We start from the raw sequence: 17,136 nt of genomic DNA, 5'->3' as shown, positions 1-17,136 counted from the left end.
AAAGCCAAGACCCTCTTTGTTTAAAATCATGAAAGAAGGTTCTATATGTGGAAGAGACCTGGAAACACGGGAAGGTTTCAGATTTATTCTATAATGGTAAGACAGAGATTTTGGAACCAGATTTTAAACTGTGGGGCATTTTCAGGGGCAGATGTTGACTCTGACCACAATTTATTGGCTATGAACTGTACATTAAAACTGAAGAAACTGCAAATAGGTAGAAGTTGAAACGATCAGATGATATTGAGAGTTTGAGAGGAAGCTTTAGCCAATTATTGACTGAAATTGGAGTAAGTAACACAGTGTGTAGCTTAGAGATGAAATAGTGAATGCAGCAGAGGACATAATAGGTAACAAGCCAGTGCCATGTCTGTCTCCTTTCATCAATTAAATTCAACATCTCACAGGAGATGTTGAATTTAATTGATGAAAGGAGAAAATATAATAATGAAGCAGGTGAAAGAGAATACAAATGTCTAAAAACTGAGATTAACAGGAAATTCAAAATGGATAAGCAGGAATGGTTAGATGACAAATGTAAGGATACATAAGTTTATTTAATTAGAGGAAGCTAGATAGAGCCTATAGGAAAATTAAAGAGGTTTTTGGAGAAAAGAATATCAGCTGTATGAATATCAAGAGCTCAGGCGAAAAACGAGTACTGAGCAAGGAAGGAAATGATGAAAGGTGGAAGGAGTACATAGAGGGTCTGTACAAAGGAAATTATGTTGAAGACAGTATTATATAAAGGGAAGAGGATGTAAATGAAGATGGGATGGGAGATACTTTACTGTGAGAAGAAAGTGTCAGAGCACTGAAAGACCAAGTCAAACAAGACCCTGTAATAGACAACATTCTTTCAGAACTAGTGATGTCCTTGGGAGAGCCAGCCATGACAAAACTATTCCACCTGGTATGCAAGATGTATGAAACAGGCAAAATACCCTAAGACTTTAATAATTTGAATACCAAAGAAAGCAATTTCTAACAGGTGTGAATATTATCGAACTATCAGTTCAATAAATGGTGATTGCAAAATACTAATATGAATTATTTACAGAAGACTGGAAAAGTTGGTAGAAGCTGACCTCAGGGAAGATCAGTTTCGATTATGGAGAAATGTAGGTACACACACAGCAATACTTACGCTACGACAAATCTGAGAAGATAAGTTAAGGAAAGGTAAACCTAAATTTATAGCTTTTGTAGATGTAGAGAAAACTTTTGACAATGTCAATTGGGATATACTGTTTGAAATTCTGAAGGACGCAGGGGTAAAATACAGGGATTGAAAGGTTATTTACAACTTGTACAGAAACAACATGGCAATTAGAAGAGTTGAGTGGCATGAAAGGGAAGCAGTGGTTGAGAAAGGATTGATATAGCCTATCACCAGTGTTGTTCAATTTGTAAATTGAGGTAGCAGTAAAGCAAACTAAAGAAAAATTTGGAGAAGGGATTAAAGTCCAGGGATAAGAAATAAAATCTTTGGGGTTTGCCACTGACATTGTCATTCTATCAGATACAGCAAAGGACATGGAAGAGCAGTTGAACAGAATGGACAATGTCTTGAATGAACAATACAAGATGGACATAAAAAAAATGCAAAACAAGGATAATAGAATGTAGTTGAGTTAAATCAGGTGATGCTTAGGGAATTAGGTTAGAGAATGAGACACAGGAGGTAGTATATGAATGTTCCTATTTGGGCAGTAAACAACTGATGATGGTCAAAGCAGAGATGATGTAAAATGTAGACTGGCAATGCAAGAGAAGTATTTGTATTGAAGAGAAATTTGTTGACATCAAATACAAATTTATGTATTAGGAAGCCTTTTTCTGAAGGCGTTTGTCTGGAGTACAGCCTTGATTGGATGTTAAATGTGGATGATAAACAGTTTAGACCAAAAGAGACTAGAAACTTTTGAACTGTGGACTGCATAAGAATGCTGAAGATTAGATAGGTAGATCATGTAGCCAAAGTGAATGTGCTTAATAGAATTGGGGAGAAAAGAAATTTGTGGTGTAACTTAACTAAAGGAAGAGATCAGTTGGGTAGGACACATTCTGTGACATAAAGGGAGCATTGGAGGGAAATATGGAAATTAAAAACTGTTGAGGGAGACAAAGAGATGAATGTACAAAGCAGGTTCCAAAGGATGCATGTTGCAGTAGTTATTTGGAGATGAAGAGGCTTAAACAGGGTTGAGAAGCAGAGAGAGCTGCATCAAACCAGTCTTTGGGCTGAAGACCACAACAACAAACAAGAATTCGATAACCATTTTGGATCTTCATAGAACTTGATCTGAAAATATAAAATTTATCTAACGTGACTAAAATTTTACCATTGAACATTATGTGAGTATATACTACAAGCTGACAAACCAGGCATTGCGATTTTTGTAAACATATCCAGGGCAGCATCTCTTCATAGCTCTGTTGATGGCAATTGTTTTCACCTATAGCTGTTTGCGCTTTGCAGTTGGAAGCTGTCAAAAGCACAGCAAGGTATCAGGGATTTTCTTAAGTGGACTCAACTGTAGGAGTGTCTTAGTAGTAAAGGGGCATCTTATCTCTTGAAATATGTGTCATAGAATGATGTATTTGTCTAGGTGTATTTGGCAGCATATGTGGATACTATCTACAAAATGTGTCATCAATCATCAATAGAGGTAGTAGCAAAAAAAGTAATAAATTTAAAGGCCATGCAAAATGCGGCAGATTTTCGCAGATCTCAGTGTTTATGATGTCATATCTCCTTAACTACGTGTGGTACTATAAAATAAATTTGAGGTGTATTTCGCTGCATATGTGGATACTGTGTGTGAAATTTACTGTGAATAGAGTTAGTAGCACAGAAGTAATGAATTTAAACATCATACATGATGTGGCAGTTTTTTGTGCATTTCGGTGTGTGCAAATGTTTGTTGTCAGTTTGTTCTGAGGAAGGACATTGCCTGAAAGCTTAATAGTAGTTTAATTCTTCTTTCTGTGCTTGTTAATACCTTTGTTGTACGGTGAGCTGTTACCTTTAATCAAACAATTATTGTATTCTACCCAGCACTCTCCAGTGTTTATCATTGACAACTTTCTGTAGTGACGTGAAAGATTTGATGATACCAGTCAGAGAACAAATATTACTTTATGATGTTTTATCTAGTAATAAAAGGCATACATGTCACTATCTGTTGCGACTATCACATCATTGTCATCATCAACAAGTGGCCACTTAGAATGCATATTGCATTACTAAAAAAAAGAAAAGTTCATGAGTTCATCAATGTGACATTCTGCAGGTTGTTACTGGTGTATTCCCCCAGGTATGCATGGAGTGTTTATTTGTGTTGAGGGTGGAGAATTGCTGTCTATTTAAAACTTAATTTTATTTATTTAAAAATAAAGGAAAATAAAAGAAAAATGTGGTGGGCTGTGACTTTTATGCTCTGATTTGTCACTTTTCACGTGCTCCCTGTTGTTGCTGCAGGTTGATATTTTAAGACCTGTGTTCTCCCTGGTGAGAACTTTGATACACTTACTTTAGTGTTGCATATTTGTTTGTTGCACTGTGTAATTTGGTTCATGAGTATGGTTCTTCACCTTATTGAATTCAAACAACAAATATGGTACTCTTTCCCTTGAATATGTTTATGAATCTATGAAACACATAACCAGACATTAAAAGTAAGTGGTGTGTGTGTGTTTGGGAGGGGGGGGGGGGGGGGTTGTACCTTACCAAGGAGTATGTGGACTCGAAAACCAGTATGCATTGGCACCAGTAAGTTAGTGAGAAATGACAAAACACTGATAGGAAATCTTAGTCACTATATAACTTTTTACAAGCTTAACCCTTTTACCACCACATTTTGTTATTTCAGTAAGTACCACTGGGGTCATAAAGACCCCAATTAATTTACACAGGATATATTGTCTGTGTTTCATTTCCTTTAATGAACTGACATAAAAACATAATTACTGAATTGAAAACAGAAAAACTATGTGTATAAACATGTTGTATTCATACTTTACCAGAAACATTCTTACATTTAATACTAAGAAACCCTTCACATAGGGAGTAGTGTCCACATTTTCCTCCCCCTTCCCCCTTTCCACTTGTGCTGAAGAAGAAAAGAAACCTTGCTGTCAAACTTCTGTTTTTCTGTACTAGAGCTGTTTCCAGTCCAAGAACAAATTCTTTCCTTTTGAAGTGGTTTTCTTTCTTCCAGTCAGGATTTAAGTCCAGCCAAATTATGAAATTACTGAGGGCGCTAATATACAAAACATCATAAAAAATAATTGTGGCCCATCTTTTTGTCATACATTTTGCAGTGTAGGTATTGACTAATTTGCCCATTGTATCTACACTTAGTTGCATTATAGTATAGATGTCGTAGAAGGTTTTTTTTTTTTGTTTCACTTTCATTATTTCATCTGTGAAATACATGGTACTCTATACTGTCACTATCTTCCCCATTTTTGGGGAATGAATGGAGCTGCAGTTCTTGCTCTTGCTACGACTTGTTCTGCATGCAGAAAAATCATTCATAAATAAGTCAAATGCTGACTCCACAGTATTTACATTCCTTACACTATGCCGCAATGGACATAGACCAGTCTTCAAGATGTTTCATGCTGGCTTCTTAGCATTTTTTCCCCACATTTATTTTCCATTTGTGGCTGAGAAATCAACAGGATTACTGTCTCACACATTTAGTTACATATTATTATTATTTTTGTTGTTGTTACTGCTGTTGTAAACGGTTAGATGAAATATACTTACTTAAAAATATTCTGATTTGAGATGTTGACAATTTCAGGAACAATAGTTTCATCATCAAAGTCTTCAGCTTATTTACTGCCTTCAGAAATCAATCTCTCCATTGTCATTAGATGATATTTCACTTAATTCCTGTTCTTAATTCAGAACTGCTTGTATTTTAAACTACTGAAACATTTTCTACTCATAATGTAATTCTATGACACATTGAGTCAAAACACTAATGACTGAAGCAATACAAAGCAATGGCTGCTGAGGCAAGAAACACTAACAATGGGTACAAAAATAAGTAGGAAATATTATTGTCATATTTCATATTTTCAGACTCCAGTGGTGCTCAGTGCAAAAGCCACAAATGATACAATTGACAAAGAGAAAGAAAGAAAGTCAAATATTTTAAAAATAACGATTTTAAAAACAAGGGAGATGTATATTTCAGATGTGCTTGTGGGTCATATTGACCTCAACAGTATTATTAGGAAGATGAAGTTGCAGTAGATTGTAATTCTTCATCCCTAATCTGTTAATGGGAGACAGAATAAAAAAGAATTTTTTTCACATTTTTAAATTTTTATTTCATTGACGGATATATTTTCGTCATTTAGAGCTACCCTTACTTAATAAATCTTCAAACACGCGCTGAGAATCTACTTAAACTGTTTATTACTTGGTATTACAGAAAAAGAAGCACAGTTGCTATAGGTAACTTGTGAACAAAAACAGTAACTAAGGAACAGAATAACATAAAAACAAAAGTTATAGCTCCAAGGAGTAGGCAAGAACATTATTTAGTGCTCCAAGCGGCGGATTCGAACTTGGTGGTTTACACCATTCATTTGTTGCTGTGCAGTCGCTGAATTCGCAACACAACTGTATCTACGGATGGCGCGAATGGAACTAACATGTACAGACACAGCAGTCGATATAAGAAGCGGTTGCTACAGGAGCCCTCTTGGTAAAAGCGGAGCGTGGTGCATCTTCTCTGAACCTGGCCGCGAAGTGGACATGTCATCTGGAGCGGGTGGTGCGTGTAGGTTCTGCATCAAACTGTTGTGGCAGCGGTGCTGGAAGTCGAGGTGTTGCGTCTGTCAGGTGTTGAGCTCTTGACTATAAGAAGGGTGATGCCTCCTTGAAAATGTAAGCTGGCTTCACTCGGCTAAGAGGCACAGTGGCCTGTTTGCCGTTTACTATGATGACCATTTTGTGTGTGTGTGTGTGTGTGTGTGTGTGTGTGTGTGTGTGTGTGTGTGTGTGTGCGTGCGTGCGTGTGTGTGTGTGCGCGCGTAGGCGCCAGGTAGGCACAGAGTCTCGCCATAAACCAATTCAGCTGCTGAGGACTCTATATTGGTTTGTATGTGGCTCGTAGACCAAGCGCAGGACTATGGGTAGTGCAGACATCCAAGATGTCCCATGGCACATTAGCGCAGCCTTCAGCGTTTGATGCCAACGTTCAAGCATGCCATTGCTGGCCGCAATGATAACTTGTCGTTTTGTGATGGACATAGCCACCAAACTTCGCCCACTTAGTGAACTGTGTTGGCCTCTGTCGGTGGTGATCTCGCCAGCCAGGTTGATGTGAAAGCAGTGGCTAGTGTTTCTGCGGAGATGTTGTCCTTAGGTCCTGCTTCAGGCCATCGTGTATATCTGTCAATCAATGTGAATATGAAGCGCTGGCCATCCGATGGAGGAAGTGGTCCTACCACATCAAGATGAACATGGGCGAAGCGTGAAGAAGTGTCCAGGAACTCTCCTATTGCGGAATGAATGTGGCGAGTGATTTTGCAAAGTCGGCAATGCTGGCAAGTTCTCGTCCATTCGCAGCAGTCTCTTTCTATTCCTGGCCAGACGAACCTTTGAGACACTAGCTTGAATGTCGACCGGACTCCTGGGTGGCAAAGATTATATAAGGACTCGAACACTGGCCTGTAAAGTGCAACAGGAACAAAAGGGCGTGATCTGCCATGTGACACTTCACAGTACAATTTCATGTTCACACCAGGAATGTCGGCTTGCTGTAACTTGAGTTCTGCAGTGTTGTCAAGCCATATGGTGTGTAGCTTGGAATCTTCTTGTTGCGCCCTGGCAAGTGCCATCATGTCCACAGGCTGTGAGACACTAGCCACTCTAGAGAGGCAGTCGGCAACCACATTAGTGATGCCTGACATATGGTGGATGTCCGTACTAAACTGGCTAATAAATTCCAGTTGACTGTACTGCCATGGAGAGCAGGTGTTGCTGTTTTTCTTGAAGGCATATGTTAAGGCTTGTGGTCAGTGTACATCACAAACTCTCGTGCCTCAACCTGTGGTCAAAAGTACTCGATTGCTTGTTATATGGCTAAAAGTTCCCAACCATATGTGCTCCATCTTTGTTGTGCAGGTGACAGCTTGTGCGATAAATAAGCCAGCGGCTGCCAGGCATCGTCCACCCATTGTTGGAGGGCTGCACCAATGGCTGACGCATCCACCCATAATGCCAGCGGGACTTCGAGCTTGGGGTGCGCCAGCAGTGCTGCTTTGCGCTTGGCTCTTTTTGGTTGCTTCAAAAACTGCATTTATCTCCTCGGTCCACTGTACTATAGGACTGCTCTTAACCTAGGGACCAGCCAGTGCTGCGTTCAACTGCATCTGTTGTTCAGCAGTGCGTGGTAAATGACGGTTGTAAAAATTGAACATTCCTAAGTATCTGCGTAGCTCTTTTATTGTAGATGGCTTGGGTAATTGCAATATGGCTTCAACCTTCTCAGTGAGTGGTAATAAGCCTGATGAAGATATTCGATGACCCAGGAAATCGACTTGATGACCAAACACACATTTAGCTGTGTTTAACACCACGCTGTGCTTCTCGGAATGCTCAAAAACTCCTCTCAGGTGCTGGCGATGTTGTTCCTTGGATGGAGAATACACCAGCACATCGTCCAGATAGGCAAAACAAAAGTTCAACGCACGCAAGACAGAATCAATGAACCTCTGCCAGGTTTGAGCAGCATTATGCAGGCCAAAGGTCATAAACTTGCTTTGATACAACCCAATTGGCATAATAATAGCGGTCTTTGGAATGTCTTCTGGCTATAGTCTTTTAGTAGTGTCACTGGGTAGCAATTAGGCATGGTCCGTGAGTTGAGCGCTCTGTAATTGCCACAGAGGTGCCAGGCTCCTCCCTTTTTGGGTACTAAATGCAGTGCAGATGACCACGGACTACTTGAGGGTCAGGTGATACCTTCTTGTAACAGTGTGTCGAATTCTGCTTTAGCAATTGCAAGGTGTCCGTAGTTTTTATGTGGTGGACCGCATCGTGCAAAACTTGCTGTGACGTGCCTGGAGGCCTCATTAAGGTCAGGAACTCACGCAGCAGCAAGCGATACTCCTCGTCTGCAACCTTTATAACCTTGATGTTGTATGTTCTGGCATCACGATGGTACCCAGTGGTTGTAAGTTTGGTAACATTATCTATTAGGCGGGAATTCGCCACATCCGGATCTGGTAGGAGCTGATAGTGAGCTAATAAATCGGCACCGATTATTGCTTCGGCCACATCTGCTACAGTAAAGTACCATGTGAATCGATGGCAGAGCCCCAAACGTAATTCTTCAAGCTGCGTGCCATACGTCAAAATTGCTGAATTATTTGCGGCAGACAAGCTAAATGCAGTGGGTGACCTGCAGCAGTGCAGTGACATTCAGGGCAGGATACTAATGTTGGACCCTGTGTCTATTAAATACTTCCGGACTGATACCCTGTCAGTAATGAATAGGCGCCAGGATGTAGTTGAGCAGTTGGTGGTTCCTACGTCCGACCACCATTTGCATTTGGGTAGGGGCAGGAGCTAGTGCACTTTTTAGCCTGCTCACCAAATCATCTGTGGTACCAACAAGTGGTCAGGGCAGCATCTACGGACTGAGTCAAGGAATGGCTCCTAGATCGTTTGCGGCTACGTCCTCTGTAGCAACTAGGATCTCCTTGTGACAACAGTGTGCCAATCTGTGTACTCAGTGCATCAACTTTGGCGGACAGAGCATCGTAATCTGCGCGTGAAATGGGGAGGGCCATGGACGCGGCACTACCAGACATTGTCACAGCACTAACCTGTTGGCCCAGAGTGACGGCATCTTGAATGCAGTTGGCCAGTTCTGCAACAGCATCCAGGGACATCTCTCACTGCGATGTGATGCTCACCTTTACCTGCGGCAGCTGACGGCTGCTCCATAGCGTACGCAGAAGATTGTCGGGCACTGTTCCAATGTCCACCTTTCTGCATAGGTGATGCAGGTACTGAGACGGTTTTCTCTGATACAGTCTTCCTACAATACTGCAATTCTATGAATAAGCTCAGTCTTTAATCTTTCGTATGCATTCTTGGTCGGTAGTGCTGTGATTATATATTGAACTTCGGAAGCGTACCGTTGCTGATTCACTATTAATGCAAACAGTCACATCTGCTGTAATTCCGGCATCAGCAAAGCTGGCCTCAACCTGCACGAACCATAGAACTGGATTACGTGGCCAAAATGGTGGGAGGCAAACAGCTGGTCTTGATACTGCAGGCGATTCCATTCAATTTTGTTGCGGGACCGATTTTCTCAGCGTGAATCATGTCAGGGTCACCACTGATGGGTATTTTTTCATCATGTAGAGCTACCCGTACTTAATAAATATTCAAACATGCACTGAGAATATACTTGAATGGTTTATTATTACAGAAAAGAAACACAGTTGCTATGGGTAACTTGTAAACAAAAACAGTAACCAAGGAACAGCATAAACATAAAAACAAAAGTTGTAACTCCAAGGAGTAGGAAACAATATTATTCAGTGCTCCAAGCAGCAGATTCAAACTTGGTGGTTTACACCATTCATTTGTTGCCGTGCAGTCACTGAATTCGTGACACAACTGTATCTGTGGATGGCACTAACGTGTGCAGACACAGCAGTCGACGTGAGTAGCAGTCTCTATATCATTATAAAATTTGCAATTTTCCGAAAAATTATATATATATATATATATATATATATAAAAAGAAAGATTATGAAACTTACCAAACAAAAGCGCTGGCAGGTCGATAGACACACAAACAAACACAAACATACACACAAAATTCTAGCTTTCGCAACCAATGGTTGCCTCGTCAGGAAAGAGGGAAGGAGAAGGAAAGACAAAAGGATATGGGTTTTAAGGGAGAGGGTAAGGAGTCATTCCAATCCCAGGAGCGGAAAGACTTACCTTAGGGGGAAAAAAGGACAGGTATACACTCGCACACACACACATATCCATCCACACATACACAGACACAAGCAGACATTTGTAAAGTGCTATATATACATTCATATATATATATATATATATATATATATATATATATATATATATATATATATATATATATATATATATATATATATATATATATATATATATATATATATATATATATATCACTTGTAAACTTACATGGAAGTATTTTATTTCATGTTTTAAAAAATAATCTACACCAGTTGAAAACGTTAAAATCTTTATGTGCATTACTTCAAGATCCAATAAAATCAGTAATTTTTTATATATAGAAGGTTGTGGATTGCTGTGTTATAAAGGTCATGATCAGAAGAGGATGGGCACCAAGTTGAGGAAGTTGAAACGAAGTTTGAGAGACAAGAAACCTTCTGTTAGTAAAACCATAATAGTCAGACTGACTGACAAAATGATTGATGAACTACAGCAGTATTATGGGATGGCCATTAGAAATAATACTGAGGATTTGTTGAAAATGAAGCAGGCAGTATGAGCTACCTTCCTCCACAGACTGTCAACTGATGAGAAACCAGTACACCACCTTTGCCCTCTGGACCTGATTCATAGTGCAATTACCGCAGTGCCCAGTACTCAAACAGTACAAAACATACAGCCATAAACATTCCATCCCAGCAGCAGTCATGGATATCATAAAACCTATTTACAGAGACCTGGCAAATCCTGAGTTACCGAAGAAGTGTCTGCATGGTCAGACTCAAAATCCCAGTGAGTCGTTCAATAATCTTATACGGACTTGCGTACCAAGAAATGCTTCTGTTGAAATGAAGACACTAAAGTGGGGAGTCAGTGATGCTGTTATTGCTTTTAATGATGGCAACATTGGGAGGGTGAAAGTGCTACAGCATAGGGGAATTAACCCTGGAACAAACTGCATCAGAGAATGGATGGACAAGGTTTGCATTGATAAAGCAGAGTATGCAGCACAGTTGGCCACTTTTCTTCTTTCTGGACTCCTTGGTTGGCCACTGAGGAGTCCAGAAAGAAGAAAAAACTTGGAAAAAGATCAAGAGGATGATATACAGTATGGTGCAGTGTGCTTCTGAGTGACTAAAAATAAAAAAGCTAAGCATATATTAAGTGAGTTACAGTCTTTTTTGAAACTTAAGAAGCCGTTCCTGAAAATTTACATTTTCTGTTGCATTTTTCCCTAAATCTCAGAAACCACTTCGAGTAGAGTATTCACATTTTCAGGGAATAATAACATACATATCCTGAGTCCACTGAACTAAAAGAAGAACATAATGTTATATTTAATTAAAATTATTTAGGATAACAAACAAAAAAGTACACATAATTTTAACCATATAATTAAAAAATTGTATTTCCGAAGGCAGTGGCTGAAATGCAATAGACTCAGAACAAACAGTTTAATGTCCTGTAAAAGTTTCATGTCAGTGGCTACAGTGGTTCCTGAAATACAGGGAAGCCAAGTCACTAAATTTAACATTGTCGGAATAGGACATTCCAACTCCCCTTAACAGCAAATACTCCATAAATACCAGAAACAATGCCACAGAAAATCACCTCACTAATGTCACACAATTTTGATTAGGCTTAGTATCTGTTCAGAATGACCAACAGGTTATTAAGTAGTGACGCATTTAACCTTTTAATAAAATGCATTTGAGATTTATTTATTTACACATCAAAGTTCCATAGGACCAAATTGAGGAGCAAATCTCCAAGGTCATGGAACATGTCAGTACATGAAACTACAACATAAAAGTAATAACAGATAAAATAAAATGTTTATGAACCTGAAAAAAGTCAATCCATAAGTTTAAGTAAACACAATCAACAAGAATCAGCTAATTTTTCAAGGAACTCCTCCACAGAATAGAAGGAGTGACCCATGAGGAAACTCTTCAGTTTCAATTTGAAAGCATGTGGATTACTGCTAAGATTTTTGAATTCTAGTGGTAGTTTATTGAAAATGGATACAGCAGTATACTGCACACCTTTCTGCAACAGAATTAAGTAAGTCCGATCCAGATGCAGGTTTGATGTCTGCCGAGTATTAACAGAGCGAAAGCTGCTTATTCTTGGGAATAAGTAAATATTATTAACAAGAAATGACAGTAAGGAAAATACATATTGAGAGGCCAGTGTCAAAGCACCCAAGCTTGCGAACAGGGGTCGACAAGAGGTTCATGAACTTACACCACTTATTGCCCGAACAACCCATTTCCAAGCCAAAAATATCCTTTTAGAACGGGAAGAGTTAACCCAAAATGTAATACCATACGACATAACTGAATGAAAATAAGCAAAGTAGATTAATTTTCGTGTTGAATGATCACTCACTTCAGGTACCGTTCGAATAGTAAAAATGGCAGCATTACATCTTTGAACAAGATCCTGAATGTGGGCTTTTCACAACACTTTACTATCTATCTGAACACCTAGAAATTTGAACTGTTGAGTTTCACTAATCATATGCCTGTTCTGTAAAATTAAAACGTCAGGTTTTGTTGAATTGTGTGTTAGAAACTGTAAAAACTGAGTCTTACTGTGATTTAGCATTAGTTTATTTTCTATAAGCCAAGAACTTATGTCAGGAATTGCACTATTTGAGGCCGAGTCAGTGTTGCACACAACATCCTTTACTACCAAGCTAGTGTCATCAGCAAAAGAGAAATATTTTAGTGTTACCTGTAATACTAGAGGGCATATCACTTACATAAATAAGTTATAGGAGTGGCCCCAACACTGATCCCTGGGGCACCCCCCACTTGACCATATTCCACTCAGACCCACAACACAGCCATTCTCAACATTGTGAATAATAACCTTTTACTGTCTGTTGCTAAAGTAAGAAGTGAACCGATTGCGAGCTACTCCCCTTCTTCCGTAATGGTCCAACTTCTGGAGCAATATTTTGTGATCAACACAATCAAACGCCTTAGTTAAATCAAAAAATGTGCTTAGCATTCGAAATCTTTTGTTTAACCCATCCAGTAGCTCACAGGGAAAAGAGAATATAGCATTTTCAGTTGTTAAATGACTTCTAAAGCCAAACTGTACATGTGATAGCAAATTATGTGATGTAAAATGATCAATTATCCTTACATACACAGCCTTTTCAATAATGTTAGCAAACACTGGTGGCATAGAAGTAGGTCTAAAATTGTCTAAATTATTCCTTTCTCTCTTTTTATAAAGCGGCTTTACTACTGAGTACTTTAATCGTTCACTAAACTGACCATTCCTAAAGGAAAAAATTACAAATATGGCTAAATACAGGGCTGACATGTGCAGCACAGTACTTTAATATTCTGCTAGGCACTCCATCATACCCATGAGAGTCATTAGTCTTCAGTGATTTAATTATTAACTCAATCTACTCCTTGTCTGTATCACAGAGGAGTATTTCAGACATCAATCTCAGAAAGGCATTTGCCGAGAGAGTTATATGATTCCCTGTAGAAACCAAATGTTTATTTAATTCACCAGCAATGCTCAGAAAATGATTGTTAAATACTTTACATATATCTGATTTATGAGTAACATAAATATTTTTACAACGAACTGACTTTATATCGTCGACCTTGTGCGGCTGATCAGACACTTCCTTCACAACTTACCATATGGTTTTAATTTTATCCTGTGAATTAGCTATTGTATTTGCATACCACATACTCTTTGCCTCCTAATAACATTTTTAACATGTAGATTCCTGCGTTTACATGGTGCTCAAACAGACATAATTCATCAGCTTCCTTCTGATCTAGATTATGTTAACAGATAAGGTCCATTGACTTTGTTTTTTTAGTAAAAAAGGGTAGCTTCTTTCCACTTTTTCTGTAATAATTTGGTAATTCACAACTAGTATCTATTGCAGAATCACGAAATCACTTGAGGATGGCATAGAAGGCAGAAACTAATTGTGTACTTACAAATTATTACAGGCAAATTGGGGTACCTGCTACACAGAGAAGTTTTTTCCCTGACATTCTGGTGAATCACAGTATGCTTATTCATACAATTTCTTTGGCATGTGACATTTCAGTTTTATGGCTCTCTTTTAAAGTAGTGCTTACACAAATTTTCACTGCATCTGCTTACTGTTTAAGTGTCCAATTTACCCCTGACAAAAGCAAAAAGTTTCTTCCTGTCATGGCATTGTTTTGTGATGCTCATTTAGATTCTCATGTGTTTGTATTGTAGTTGTGAGTCTTCCTCATGCTTAGGGCAAGTATAGCCTCTATTTCTAAGGTACAATATGTAGGCACTATATGTGAAGTGTCCACCCTTCACCTTTATGATGGCTTGTACTCTGCCTAGACACTTTCAATGAAGTTTTTGAATGTCTGTGGAGAAATGGCAGCCCATTCTTCTCAAGAGCCAAACCCAGAGAAAGTAGCATGTTGGATGCTGGGCTGTGGAGCAGTCAATGTTTCAATTCATCCCTATGGTATCCCATTGGGTTAAGGTTGGGACTCTGGTCAGGCCAGTCCATTTCAGGAATGTTGTGCCCAAACCATTCCCTCACAGATGCTGCTGTACGACAGGATGCATTATCATCCTGATACAATCATCATCTCTAGATTCCTCTACTGTACTCAGTATACAGCACTGTAAAATATGTTCATATCATTCTACATTTATCACTTTTGTAACTGCTATAAGGTGACCACATTCCAAGTATGAATAACACCTGCATACTGTAACACCAGCTCCTCTGTACATTGCTGTTGTCACCACACCTGATGGCAGGTAATGTTCTCCAGGCATTCGCCAAACGTTTCCATAGGATTGCACAGTGTATGTATGAGTCATCACTCCACAGTGTATGTATGATTCATCACCCCAAATCACTTGTTTCCAGTCATTCCCTTTCTAGTGCCGTTGCTCTTTACACCAAATGAAGCGTCGCTTAGCATTACCTACAGAAAAATGTGGCTTTTGAGTAGCGGCTCACCATTGTTCCCCTTTATTTTTAACTCCCTACACATAGTCATTCTACTAGGTCGACTGCTTTTAGCACTTTGGAACTCAAGAGTGCTTTCTGCCACTGATTTCATGTGATTATTTTACCACCACACTCAACAGTGCTCGAAGGTCCCTAAGTTTCTGAGGTCTGCCTATAGCCTTGGTTTAGTTGTGGTTTTTCCTTCGCATCCCCATTTCACAATCAGATCACCAACAGTTTACTTGGGCAGTTTTAGAAGTGAAATGCTCCTGATGGATTTGTTACTACGATGAAATATAATGTCTAGTCCACGTCAGAATCATTGAGCTCTCCTCACAGATCTATTCTGCTATAACTGTTTGTCTACTGACAACACGTTATTTCCAGCCCCCTTTTAAACTGGCGAGTCTGCCTCTCATAACATCTAGTGGTCAGTTCTGCATTACGTAGAGGTGGCTAGATTGTGTACAATTGGAAGTTGTAATATGTTTGTCTTTTAATTTCACTACACTTTTGGTAGTAGTTCTTTTCTGTGTGTGGTTTATCTAATCCAAAACAAATTGTTCAACACTTAACATGGCTAACTGTGATTCACTTTAAGGGGAAAAGAATCAATAGAATGAAAAAAAACACATCATTTATCACTTTTCATATAAATGTATTGAGTATTTAACAATTTAAAAATAAATCCTATAATAAGAATTTTTTGGACTGCAGATTCATTGAATTTTTATGTCATTCGCTTTCATATATGCATACATGTTTGGTTATTAAATTCTTGTCATCAAATATTTTGCTTTCTTTTGTGATTTAGGTTAAATCAGTTCTACTGCCGCACTATTTGTTGGAGATGAAGAGACATGGTTATATTGTTATAGGAGCAGAGCAAACCTCCAATAGTGTCAAGCTCAATGAGTACAACTTTCCAAAGAAGTCTCTTGTGTTGCTGGGGTATGTGCAATATATGTCATCCATTTCCAATGTTTATATCAGTTATTTACATTCTTATTGGTTCACATTTTTTTTCTCCTATTTAGCAATGAGAAAGAAGGCATTCCCGCTAATCTGCTCCCTATAATGGACACGTGTGTTGAAATTCCTCAACTGGGTGTGATCCGCTCACTTAATGTGCATGTTACAGGAGCCATGTTTATATGGGAGTATTCAAGACAGTGGAGTCTAAGATAACAGTGGCATGGGCCATTTCGCACTAATGAACATTGTACATAATATTGTAAATAAAAATTGTGCCTTTGTTTGTACTTGATGTTTCATTATAACTGCATATCTGAAGATAAGCCAGATGACCTGTGAAAATTATTTTTACATGATTCATTCTCCCAGAGATTCCATTCAATTCAGCATTGTTATCACTTATTAAAGGAACTTATTGTAAGAAACTGAACTACAGAAACATTGATTGTGTAAAACATAAATATAATTACTCAGTTTTTAGTATTTCAGCACAGCAGGCAAGAATTGCTAACTTATTGTCACACAGTGTAAAACTTGTTTCAAACAACATATTTTTCATCAAAGATCTGATAAATAATAACATATAAATTCAGATTGTGTTCTATCGGGAAACCATTTCAGATATTACAGTAATTCTGCATTTTTTTTAAGTTGAGTGTTACATAAACTGCCTGGAAATTACAAATAGTGATAACCTGGAAGTTAAAAGAAATGTTGGATTGTATGTTAGTTGCAGCACATTTGCATTAATTCAGTCTGGAGTATTATGAAATAGCTCGTACATAGAAGTGGGGAATTTGCAGTGAACTTAAGATGCATAAAATTGTCCCCCTCTAAGATATGGCAGTTTAAGACACAGAACAAACTGGCAAGAATTTCACCACACGTTCAAAAATTTTTCATATAGTCAGTTCACTGCACAATACAGTTTTCTTGATGCCACAGCAGAATTGAGCCTGGCAGTGCCTGCATTCATTATGTGTATAGCTCTATATTATAGGTCATACGGATTTAGTCAGATCTTCAAAGTAGTAAAAAGATGGGCAATTTGCTCTGAATGCTCAGCACTGTAAAATTATGCATTTCACAAAAGGAAAAGAAAAAAAAACCTTAGTATCTTGCAATTACAATATCAGTGGATCACGACTGGAATCAATAACCCCATACA

General features: G+C 38.6%; 1 protein-coding gene across 1 annotated transcript in view; it reads left to right on the top strand.

Moving 5' to 3' along the window:
• LOC124802479 (probable methyltransferase TARBP1) overlaps window positions 1-16,255 on the top strand; it is a 123,282-nt gene extending 107,027 nt beyond the window's left edge. The window contains exons 10-11 of the mRNA XM_047263287.1: window positions 15,808-15,944; window positions 16,031-16,255. Coding sequence (XP_047119243.1) covers window positions 15,808-15,944; window positions 16,031-16,181 — 288 coding nt within the window. The 3' untranslated portion in view covers window positions 16,182-16,255. The remainder of the gene's footprint in view (window positions 1-15,807; window positions 15,945-16,030) is intronic.
• Window positions 16,256-17,136: the final 881 nt, after the last annotated feature.

This window comes from Schistocerca piceifrons, chromosome 6, assembly GCF_021461385.2.
Source record: "Schistocerca piceifrons isolate TAMUIC-IGC-003096 chromosome 6, iqSchPice1.1, whole genome shotgun sequence".
NCBI classification, from domain to species: Eukaryota; Metazoa; Arthropoda; class Insecta; order Orthoptera; family Acrididae; genus Schistocerca; species Schistocerca piceifrons.
This window is presented reverse-complemented; position numbering and strand designations above follow the sequence as displayed.